At 40.5% G+C, this 12,524-nt stretch overlaps 1 protein-coding gene across 1 annotated transcript in view; it reads left to right on the forward strand.

Moving 5' to 3' along the window:
- SLC35F5 (solute carrier family 35 member F5) overlaps nucleotides 1–12,524 on the forward strand; it is a 122,515-nt gene that overhangs the window by 35,916 nt on the left and 74,075 nt on the right. Inside the window, exons 5-6 of the mRNA XM_029605351.1 lie at nucleotides 9,384–9,446; nucleotides 9,880–9,964. Coding sequence (XP_029461211.1) covers nucleotides 9,384–9,446; nucleotides 9,880–9,964 — 148 coding nt within the window. The remainder of the gene's footprint in view (nucleotides 1–9,383; nucleotides 9,447–9,879; nucleotides 9,965–12,524) is intronic.

Raw genomic sequence — 12,524 nt, forward strand, 5'->3', positions numbered from 1 at the left:
ACCAAAAGTTGCCCGTAGCAGCACCCCGTGAAGAGACCGGAGGAGTGTTGGGTAGAGAGAGTCAGCTTAATACGTCCCCTGAGGCAGCGGCTCTCGAAACGCGCGTGTCGGACTGCTGACTCCGACAGGGAAGTAATACCCTTTTGAACGGACTTCTGACTCCGACAGGGAAGTAATACCCTTTTGAACTTTAAAAAAAAAAAAAGATAAAAAGTTAAGAGGAAAAAAAAAATGTGTTTTGTTGAGCAAATAGTGACCTATTGGACCTATGATTAAAGAGGACCCATAAAGGTGTAGTACTCGGCCCTCTAAGTGATCTGTTCAGGGGCCATTTCTCGCAGAGTGATCTGGACCTCGGACAGCTGGCCCAAAATTGTGTCCAGTTTAGTTGAAAGTGCGGCTGCTACCGCTTGAGTCCGTGCTGTTAATGACTCTGCATCTATTCCACCGTGATTCGGTGGCTCGGAGCCAGTGGCCATTTTGGTTGTACTAGGCCTCAGTTTGTCAGTGTCGGGTTTTTTTTGGTTTTTTTTAGCTGGTTCTGCAGGCATTCCAGATGGAGATCTAGTCTTATAAGTGTCTACGCTCACGTGCGGGAGGCTTACCAAAGTTTGTTGTGGTACTCTGCGTTGATAATTGGTATGATTGGGCAGGATTGAGGGCAAAAGACCCAGAGCCGGTCGAGAACATGTCCTCACCGGAGCATCACACCACATGACCCCTGGCATATCTTAATGTTTCACTTACCCAGTCAATATTAGGGTAAACAGTAGCTTTGGTCAGGTCAGTTTGGTGCAGGCTGCAACGCTGTGAGACTTTTTGTCGCTTGAAGAACTTCATTGGAGTAGTGGGTTTTTTTGTTTGACTTTGGCAATATGAGATTCTTTCCCCGCTGAAGTGTGCCCAGTTTTTCCCCTAAAGCAGCCTTGTTTTGGAGGCGAAACTTGGGCCCTGGTCGGGATTCCTTTCTTTCTTAATAAAGGACCACACTTTAGTATGTAAATCTAGGGATGATTTCTCTTATGAAGATCTATGTGGTGAAATGAAAAATTGGTTGCTTCTCCAAGAAGAATTTATGTATTATCTGTATTAGAGAGAACTTCTGAGATCGTTGCTGAGCTGCCTTTGATTAGATTTTATCTTGTACATATGTGGATGTGTGTATGATATTTGGTCATTTTTTTTATGTCTTATATGTGTTTGATATTTTTTATATCTTGTTATGTAAATAGTGGATATATAAATTGCTTTGTATTTGATTGTGAGTATATGGTTGACTGTTGATACAAATTAGTACATAAGTTGTTTAAGTTAATAAAAATTTTTTATGAATGAATGAAATTAGGTGTACTTGAAATTGACCATACACTTACCTTTATTGTGGTGATGAGGTAATGTAAATCTCCCATTATTACTGCACTACCAATTTGGTTAGCTTCCCTAATTTCTGTTAGCATTTCACTGTCCGTCTCACCATCTTGACCAGGTGGATGGTAGTATACTCCTATCACTATACTCTTCCCCAACACAAAGGATTTTTACCCATTGAGATTCGATTGTGCATTTAGTCTCATGCAGGATCTTTATCCTGCTGGACTCTATGCCATCCCGGACATAAAGCGCCACAGTATTACCAAGATGCTCCTCTCTATCATTGCGATATAATTTGCACCCCGGTATAGCACTGTCCTATTGGTTATCCTCTTTCCACCATGTCTCTGAGATGCCAATTAAGTCTGTCATCATTTACTGCTATACATTCTAATTCTCCCATCTTACTTGTTAGACTTCTGGTATTAGCATACAAACATTTCAAAGTGTGGTTTTTATGTGTATTAACATTCTGCTTTTCAGTTGAAAGGGATAAATTGAAATCTTTTAGCTCAGGTGAGTTTTTAATTGTAGGCACTTGGACTTCTTTTCTTATTATTGGACCCTCACTGTCGGGATGCCCTAACTCTAATGCCTTATTAGTATCCTTTGAAGATACCTTCCTCCAAACCATGCGCTACTGAGCGACTGTCGGCTTTCCCCTTTGATTTAGTTTAAAAGACTTCCCCTTCCCCAAAAGGTTCCCCAATTCCTTACAAAACTGAATCCCTCTGCCTTGCACCATCGTCTCATCCACGCATTGAGACTCCGGAGCTCTGCCTGTCTCTGGGATCTGTGCGTGGAACAGGGAGCATTTCAGAGAATGCCACCCTGGAGGTTCTGGATTTCAGCTTTCTACCTAAGAGTCTAAATTTGGCTTTCAGAGCCTCCCTCCCACATTTTCCTGTGTTGCTGTTCTTGGCCTCAAACTTCTTCTTAATAACTGGAAGAATAGTTTATTTATTTATTTAAAAGTATTTCTATACCGCTTTTACAAACAAAGTTTAGTCAAAACAGTTTACATAAATGTAGAAAAACATAAAAGTAAAAAATAATTAACAAATTACACAAATCCTTCCTAAAAACTCATACTTTGTGGAATCTCTCAATATCTAATTTGTTAGATGTGTGAATTGGTCGCTGTGCGTGTCACGCTTGAACAAGAATATTTGCCATCACTTTTTGGGATTTCCTTCTCAGTATCCTACCCAGAATTGGAAGGTTAATTAAGGAAGAAATTAAATTAAAATGATTTTGACATTTTATACGTTTCCCATGTGAAAGTACAGCCAGTGCTATGTAGGAATGTGCAAGGGAGAAAATATTTGGTTTTGGGGCAGGGCTCTATTTGGTTTTGGTGTGCGTAATGTTTAGTTTGGTTCAGTTTGTGTGGCAAACTGAAATAAAGATTTAACATGAGGCCCCGATTTGGCTCTTCTTAGGAGGGGCCCTTCCCCTTTGCCTCTCGTGCCTCAGGCCCTGTGCCTCCTCCCACCTGCCCACCCCACCGACATGTCGGGCCAGCCTATCCCTCAGCTAGGTCGAGCCATGTGCAGCTGGGGCAGGGAACCTCGGGGTGTTGCGTATAGAAAGGAGCAGGAGCGATTCCCAGTCACTACTGTCTCGCCAGCTTCCCTTGAACAAATGACGCCGGCCCCAGTGTTGAAGATAAACAAAATGGTGCCGGCGGGGCAGAAGCAGTTGGGGATTGCACCTTCTCCTTCCTTCACTCAAGACCCCCGCAAAAGGAGTAAGTATAAAAAGGAGTAAGTATACAAAGCAGTACTACTGATTGACCACAGAACTGATGTGTTCTGGGCAAATTGTATTGTCTCGTGTAGAAAATGTTTCATGCTGAATGCATGTAGTCAATAAAAATTAAGTGTGGGGTCAGGAGGCTCTGGCCTGGGTGTATTTACATGGCTGGGCAGAGAGGCCAGGAAGGCCGCAACTGGGCTTGGATCAACTGGGGAGGTGGTGAGATGGTAGGCAGAGGAGCCCGGGGGAGGGGAGGCGTGCAGGAAGGCTCCTTTGTTATTTATATTTTTAATGTTCATTTTTTCTTAAGGAACTGAAAATACCCAAACATTTTTTAGATATTTTTGGGTGTCTATTTACTACAGTTTGTTTCATTTGGAACACACCAAAAATAGACTTGTTTTTGTTATGAAAAGCACATTTGTTAAAAAAAAAAAAAAAATATATTAAGGCACATCCCTAGATTTGTAACTGGTGTGAGAAGTACACACATTCAGGTCGATTTTTTAAAAGCATTGCTCGCGCAAAAATGCTTGCATACACACACGTGTGGCCCGCCCGCGAGCAACATGGATTTTAAAAAGGATGAGGAATAAGGGGGGGGGGGGGTGGAGGAAGGGGCAGGGCATGGGCGTTCCAGGGTGGGGCCAAGACTTACACACGTAACTCTGAATTTTAAAAATGAAATCCGCAGCGCCCATACATTAGATAACCGCATAACTTTATTACTGCTCCTGAGGAGAAGCAATTCTGTAGATTTCCAGTTTTAGGACTTATAGGTGAGGGGTCCAGATCAACTAGGAGGCATGTAGGATGAAGAATTAGTGAGGCCTGAAAGACCTCGCTGTTAACTGGACAAACTGGTGGGCTACTTGCAAAACCGAGACTGTGCCTCGCTAAGCAGATTGTAAACTTTGCCGACACACGCATGTGAAAGCCGACAAGGTCCTATGGAAGATGCGCCCTAGCTGTGCTCGTGTAACCTCTTAAAATTAGGAACATACTTGCACATGGTTGGTGCATTTTAAAACATACGCATGCACAATTAAAAATTCCAGTGAATCCTTGCTTGCGCGCTGTTATGAGCGTGTATGGGGAACACGCGGGCTCATTTTAAAATCAACCTCGGGGTAATTTTCAAAAGGATTTATGTGCATAAATATATTATAGCAATTTTCAAAAGCCCATTGCTTATGGGTAAATATTCAAAAGTTTACACATGTAAAAATTAGCATGTACATGCATACGCAATCTCTAAACGATTTCATATTTTATAAAAGTCGCAAATATATATATTTTCATTTTTGTGGGAACATATAGGCATGGAAAAAAAGGGGTGGTCTAGGGGCATTCCGAGATGGGACTAATATGCACTCAAGTTGCTATTTTAAAAGATAAATGCGTACATTTGCCAACCTACTTGTGTATTTTATCTGGCTTAAGTGATATTAAATGTGTTTATCCTGTAGTATTGGCTGGGTTGGAGGACTGGGTGAACTGGGGGGGGGGGGGGGGGAGCGCAGACTGAAGAACCAGGAAGGTCTCAATGACCTGGAGTAGGACTGAGAGAATTGGTGGATTAAGTGGTAAACTGGATAATTTCCTTAACGTGCACATTTTAAAATTGGCCGATTTGCGCACGTAAATCGTGACTTCCGTTACTTTCACACTTAAAATGTACATGCATATCTTTTTAAAAGAAGGAGGAAAAGTAATTGATATTCATAGCTTCAATGCATTGCATGTATTTGCATGTAAGCATACATACACATGCTATGTTACAGGGTAAAAATGCACCTATTTTATAATACTTGCAGGTTAGAAAATACTGTGATAAAACAACACATGGCCATATACCCATAGTTCTTTGAAAGATATCCTCCCTAAGTGCACTTACACGGGTAAAATCTTTTGACAATTTAGTAGCATACATTGTAGCTATTTTCAAAAGTCCACTTACACGCGTAAAACCCAGTTTTAAGCACTTAAATCCTTTTGAAAATTACCCCCATAGTGTGTCTGGTGGGGAATTTATATGAATGTACGTATAGTGTTACACATGCTATAAGAAGTATGCATGTTATGTCTCAGGCAGGTAAACCATGTGAAAACACAGCATGTGTAACGTGGCGTTACACATGCTGCAAGATGCACGTAGCTTGCGCCTGGCAGTCAGTCAATGTGAAAGTACAATTGCTATTCGCAGAACTTCTGTGTCCGCTGTTAGGAGAGCCTGTCATGTTGGACATACTTTTCCATGGATATTGTATGTTCGACTTACCAATATGAAGTTGTTGCATCTGACAAATGTAATAGAAAATTTCTGGAAACCTGAAAAATGTAGATTTGTCCCAGGTGCCTTAATTGCTGTTTCTTGGTTGGGTGTATCATTAAATAAAATATATTGCCTATTATGATAGTATCCTCCCAAATGAGTTAATATAGGAGCAGATTTTAAAAGGTACGCACACGGGGTACATTTGTGCGCGCTACCTGGCGCGCTACCTGGCGCACACAAATGTACTACAAACAATATACCCATGTATTTCAATGAAATTTATCTTCAATTTTTATTCTTTAACAAACCTTTAAAAACATAACACATATCTGTTTATATCACCCATACACACCACATTCACTCACACAACAATAAACTATTAAAATCTGACAATACAAACTTGTTACACTTTAACAATACTATTGCAACATTCCCTAATTTACAATGTAAACATACTCCTCTTTTATTAAATATCCCAATTTCTACCTCTGTTACATTTAACACAAGTTTCCTTTACTATTGTAAACAATCATTTATAATTAGAATTCCTTATTAGATTACCCTTATTATTTTCATATTTCATAAGTTACATCCTAACATAATGAACATTACAATACTCTTTGCTTATATCCCATCTGAGTTCCTTATTAGATTGCCGTTCTCATTTTCATGAAATTCATAACTTGTATCCCAACACAATCGATATTGCAATTTCTTTAATCTTAAATCTTAAAGAAATTGCAATATCGATTGTGTTGGGATACAAGTTATGAATTTCATGAAAATGAGAACGGCAATCTAATAAGGAACTCAGATGGGATATAAGCAAAGAGTATTGTAATGTTATGTTAGGATGTAACTTATGAAATATGAAAATAATAAGGGTAATCTAATAAGGAATTCTAATTATAAATGATTGTTTACAATAGTAAAGGAAACTTGTGTTAAATGTAACAGAGGTAGAAATTGGGATATTTAATAAAAGAGGAGTATGTTTACATTGTAAATTAGGGAATGTTGCAATAGTATTGTTAAAGTGTAACAAGTTTGTATTGTCAGATTTTAATAGTTTATTGTTGTGTGAGTGAATGTGGTGTGTATGGGTGATATAAACAGATATGTGTTATGTTTTTAAAGGTTTGTTAAAGAATAAAAATTGAAGATAAATTTCATTGAAATACACGGGTATATTGTTTGTAATACTTGTCAGTGTTAATACCTGTGGTAGACCCAGGATAATTCTATTAGCACACAAATGTACGCCTGATTTTATAACATACGCATGCAGCTGTGCGCATGTTATAAAATCCAGGGTCAGCGCGCGCAAGGGGGTGCACACTAGTGCACTTTGCGCGCGCCGAGCCCTAGGGGAGCCCCGATGGCTTTCCCCGTTCCCTCCGAGGCCACTCCGAAATCGGAGTGGCCTCTGAGAGAACTTTCCTTCGTCCCGCCCCCCAGCACAAAAAAAAAATTCCCCATACCTTTATCCCAGAAGTTACACCTGCCAGAGGCAGAGGCAGGCATAACTTGTGTACGCCAGCCAAGTGCCGACGCGCGATCCCCAAGCCCAGAGGCCGAAGAGAGGCCTCTGGCCACGTCCAAGCCCCAGGACTTATGAGCGTCCTGGGGCTTTACGCACACCGCCGGGCCTTTTGAAAATAGGCCCGGCGCTCGTACCCCCCCCCCCTCTCCCATGCCTGTAAATCCACCTGGATTTACGGGCATAGGCTTTTAAAATCTATCCCATAATGTTCAGTTGGAGGGAATTGTATAAAAAGAGTTTTGTGAAAATTAATAAAAATATGGGAACAGAAAGGATAGATCTTCCTATTTCTTATTGAGCTGCCAGCCTCTTACTCTTTTTCTCACTATTTGTGCAGTTGATTTGCCACCTTGTGAGACTTGGAGCCTGGGCATCTAAATGGCAGATGACATTTAATGTGGACAAGTACAAAGTGATGCACATAGGGAATAGCAACCCAAATTATATCTACACAATGCAAGATTCAAAATTGGGACTCAGCACCCTGGACAAGGATCTAGGTGTCATTGTGTATAATATGTTGAAATCCTCTGCTCGGTGTGTGGTGGGTGTCAAAAAAAGCAAATAGAATGCTAGGAATTATTAGGAAAGGAATGGAGCATAAAACCGAGAATATCCTACTAACTTCTGTCTCGCTCGATGTTGTGACTGTACCTTGAGTCCTGTGTGCAATTCTGGTCATCGCATTTCAACAAAGATATAGTGGAATTAGAAATGGTACCGAGAAGGGCAACCAAAATGATAAAGGGGATGGAACGATTCTCTATGAGAATAGGGTTTTTCAGCTTAGAAAAGAGACGGCTGAGGGGAGATGTGATAGAGGTCTGTAAAATAATGAATGGAGTGGAATGGGTAAGTGTGGATCGGTTGTTCACTCTTTTAAAAATTGCAAGGACTAGGGAGGACACAGTGACATTACTAGGTAATACATTTAAGACAAATAGAAAATATTTTTTACTCGATGCACAATTAAATGGTGAAAGATTTCAAAGGGGCATGGGATAAACACTGTGGATCCCTAAAGGTTAGAGGATGGAAATGAGGAAAAGAGTGCATGGGGGTAACTTGCTGGAGTGGCGGTTACTACCCTTAACCAATAAGCCTTATGCTTGTGATGAAACTCCAACATTGCTCTCTGTTTCAACGGCAAGAGATAATGGGGAGTTAGACTCGGGCAGCAACCAACCAGGGCCCTGATTTTAACAGTTTGGGTAACTAAGTATGGGGGTAACTTGCACGGCAGCTGCCACCCCCTGCTGATACCTTTATGGGGGAGACCTGTATGGCGCGGCTGGTGCCTCCATAAGCTTGCTGGGTAGGCTGGCCTGGACCATTTGGTCCTTTCCTGCCATCATTTCTGTGCTTCACGTCTCCTGTGGTCAAGGCTGCTGTTTAATGATTGTGAGTGGAATACTCTTTACAGAGGAGTTCATGGCTCACTCATGATAACTGGTATGAAGTGTAGCAGCGATGATTCCCACACCGTGGAACTGGGTTGTTTTTCTACAGCCTCATAGCAAACGAGAACAAAACTGCGGAACTTGAAGGTTGATAATGGGGTTTTGTTTTATTGCACAGCAGCAACTGTGCCCTTTGATTTATTATAGAAGTAATAGAATTCCTACATCAAAACCTGTTACCCTTCTTCTTTCCGCACCTGCCCGGGGCAAAAATTGCCTCTGGTAATTTCCACTGTTTTAATTGCAATAAATCTGTAGCTGAAAGTGAACGTTATTCATCTGTTTACAGTTCTGGATTAACTGACCTGACTTGCTTTGCATGTTTATATTTCATCCATTATGCAGCATAGATTGCTGTGGAAGTCCATATACAGTGTTTCTACTCTGAAACTTCATTGAGTTCTAAAACAGGTTCTTAAAGCAATACCCAAACTAAGTTTTAGCGTCAAGTATTTCTACACAGTTTTCAATCTTCAGTACTATGAGGCCGATTTTCAAAGGCTTTAGGCTCCTAACTGCGTTGGCCCTTTTAAAAATGTACTAGGGCTGATTCCCTAAATTTAAGCTCCTAATTTCACTAGGCTTCTAAATTTCAGGGCCTGGTTACAGCGGTGGAGTTAGGGCAGGGAAAAAAAAAGAAGTTAGGGGCTTAGCACTGATTTTCAGCATTGGGCACCTAACTTAGGAGCCTAAATGAAATCAGCCCTAAATTTAGAAGCCTAAGTTTTAGGGCTCTAAATGTAAGTACATTTTCAGCCAAAAATGTAGGCTTCTAAGTTTGACTGAAAATTGACATTATATGCCAAACTTTAAGTGCTCATCATTTTTTTTTTTTTAAATATTGGGCTCTCTATTTTTAACAAAACTAATAGACAACATTTCAGCCAATTTTGTTTCACTTGTGTTAAGTATTTGAACTATTTGTGTGAAGTCTTGGTTACACTGCAACTTAAATCCCATTCTGTGCATTTAGTTTGCAGACCCAGAAGGCTACTTTGCTGCTTGTACTACAGACAACACCATAAACAATTCTTTGGTAAGCTAACCTAATCTCAAGTAGGCCTTGCACAGTGTATGGGAACACTGTTCAGTTACCCTTTTGAAAATGATGCATTGAAATTCATCCTAGGAAAGCATGCATACTTATTGATTGGGTTCATAGTTTTAAAGCCTTCTCAAGCTTGAGCAGGAAAAAAGTATGCAATAGGTGGCAGAAGAATTGATCTTCTGTTCATCATGGTCTGTTTTATCAGTGTGAGAACAGAACTGAACTTGAGAAGAAATCTAATATTATATCTGTATGCTATATTTGGCACAGTTGAGTGAGGAAGTGTTTATGCACAGCGCCTACACTGCCTTTTCATTTAGTGTTTTTGTTGCTTAAAATTCAGGTTTTTCATTAGACGTGCAGCTTGCTATGTCTAGCATGTTACTGTCCATCCTGCATAATGTCATGCCTTGCTTCACAGAGTGAACCTCTCTATGTTCCGGTAAAATTTCACGATTTGCCAAGTGAAAAATTTGGTGGTGCTGACAACAACGATACAGAAAAAAGTGAGTGCAAACTGTGTTATCGTGTGATTGATGGAACTTTTAAATTGCAATCTCCTCATGTATGCTTCATGTTTGTTATTAGTTGAATTTCTGTGTGAAATAAATTTAAAACTGAAAATGTTACCAAAGATACAGAGTCTGTGTTTTTAAAAACAAATTTTTCACATCACAAAAATGGAGAAAACCTGTTCAGATATAAATCACAGTTCTTTTTTGAGCTGGACTTGGGGCAGGCCCGATTCTTTGTATTGAAGATGACTATATACATGTCACCGAGAGCCATTCTTCAGTTACCAGTATGTCCAGGAAAGATGATAGCAAGACTAGATTAGTGGATGGGGAGGACCCATTCAAATTCCAGTCCCCCTGGGAGGCTATATAAAGGCTCTCACCTGAGAGTCTGGAGACAGTCATGTATGATTTTTGGAAAGTTAGCAAGTGGTAAGCAATTATTTTTTGTTGTATTTTCAGGCCCAGTCAGAGGGAACAGGCCAACCCAGCCTGGGAGTTCTGACCAGGGTCAGGAGGTTGGTCCTGCCAGTCTACCCTAGCTGATTTGGATACCCTTTGGGTTGTTTTGGGGATTTTGAGCTTTTTGTAGTAGGAGCCTCAATGGACACCTGGGCCTTTCTTCAATTTAGGGCCCAGGGAACCCTTTGTTCGGCATGCCCAGGGATAGGGAAGAACTGCCCTCAGAGGTGGTGACTCATTGCGAGGAGTAACTCTGGTGTTATATTCGGTTAAGGGAAAAGGACATTAAGTTGATACATCCAGGGGGAAGATTTTTTGGTTGTTGCTTCCTTCTTGCATTGGAGCAGGGTAAGTAACCTGGAACCAGGGATCCCTCCCATAAGGGATCCAGAGGAGAGATTAAGTCTGTATAATTCTAAGAAAGTGGAAGAACTGCTAACCGTGAATACAAGAACTGTAAATATCCTGGAGGACACCTATTCAGAGTCTTTGGTCCCTGAAAAGAGAGACAGTTTACTCTCTGTGTATGGACAGGATTTTAGGCCATCGTGCAAGGGGTTTTCCTGGCCAGCTTAAAGGTTACCGTGCCCAACGGCACCTTCTCCTCATCTAATCAGGGAGGGAGGACAGATCCCTTGCCTACTTAAGACTTCTGCACAGACAAAGGAAAAGGATTGTAAAAAGAACCAGAAAGACTGTGGTGCTGGAAACATATTTATTGTGCCATTTGCACCTAAGTTATCAGTAAAGACATTAATTTCGGACACTAACCCAGTGCGTCCAGCGTCTTTATTTGGGCGCACAGTACTTACAGAGAAGAGAGATTCTCCTAGGACAAGCAGGATGGTAGTCCTCGCACATGGGTGACATCATCGGATGGAGCCTGGCACGGAAAACTTATGTCAAAGTTTCTAGAACTTTGACTGGGTACACTGAGCATGCCCAGCATGCCTTATACCATGTGTCCACGAGGGGTCCCTCTTCAGTCTCTTTTCCGTGGAGCTTTTGCATCGCAGTTTTTCTTAGCTCATGGCATTTTGTCTAATAATGCCTTGGAAAACTTTCCACTGATTTTTTTTTTTTTCGGTCCTTTATGTTTTTTCTCGGCACGGGTCCCTCTCCGGTTCCCCTTAGTCTCCAGCCAAGTTTTTCGGCAGTTCGGTAAGTTTTATTTCGCTTCCGTTCCCCTTCCCCCCATGGCGGCAGTGCCTCAGTGCTATTACTAGCAACGATAACATGAAATAGACTTAGTTTTTGGGTACTTGCCAGGTTCTTATGGCCTGGATTGGCCACTGTTGGAAACAGGATGCTGGGCTTGATGGACCCTTGGTCTGACCCAGTATGGCATGTTCTTATGCTGAAGTGCTTTGCATTTAGACTGAAAAAAGTGACATTGTTATCATCTGACTTTGATTTGCAGTATTTACATCTATTTGAATTTTGGAGCTCTCATCAGTTTGGTGGAAAGAAAAGATTTATGATATAATGAAAAAATCACAAAAAATATATATAAAGTAAAATGGACCTGAGACCATAAAGAGAGTCTGGTAAAATACCTTGACCCTATGAGTAGTGGTCCTACAAAATTATATATCTCTCTGTAGTATTTATTTATTTATTTATTTAGCATTTTTATATACCGACGTTCTCGATACAAATATCAAATCAGGTCGGTTTACATAAAACAAAACAATCGCGGTGAGGCGTTACAATAAACGGAGTTTCAGAACATGAGAATAAATATTAAATAAACAACAGTGACTCATCAAATGATGAGAATCTATATAGTAAATAACATGTAATAAAATAGATAATGGTGTAAATAACTAACTTGAAATAAAATAAATAATAAATAGAATAGTATAAAATATATATATAAATATATAAATATATATGACAGCTTGAATAAGGTATTTAATGCAGAAACCAGGTATACCATCATTTTGATATAATGTTCTTATGCCTGCCATCACCACTTGTTTTTTTTGCCCTTTCAGTTCACTTTGATCATGACCGCATCGGGTTTCCATCGATGCCCTCAGTGCCCGAGAACGATGTCCATCAAGGACCCATAGAATGTGTGCATCCT

This window comes from Rhinatrema bivittatum, chromosome 6 (genome assembly GCF_901001135.1).
Source record: "Rhinatrema bivittatum chromosome 6, aRhiBiv1.1, whole genome shotgun sequence".
NCBI classification, from domain to species: domain Eukaryota; kingdom Metazoa; phylum Chordata; class Amphibia; order Gymnophiona; family Rhinatrematidae; genus Rhinatrema; species Rhinatrema bivittatum.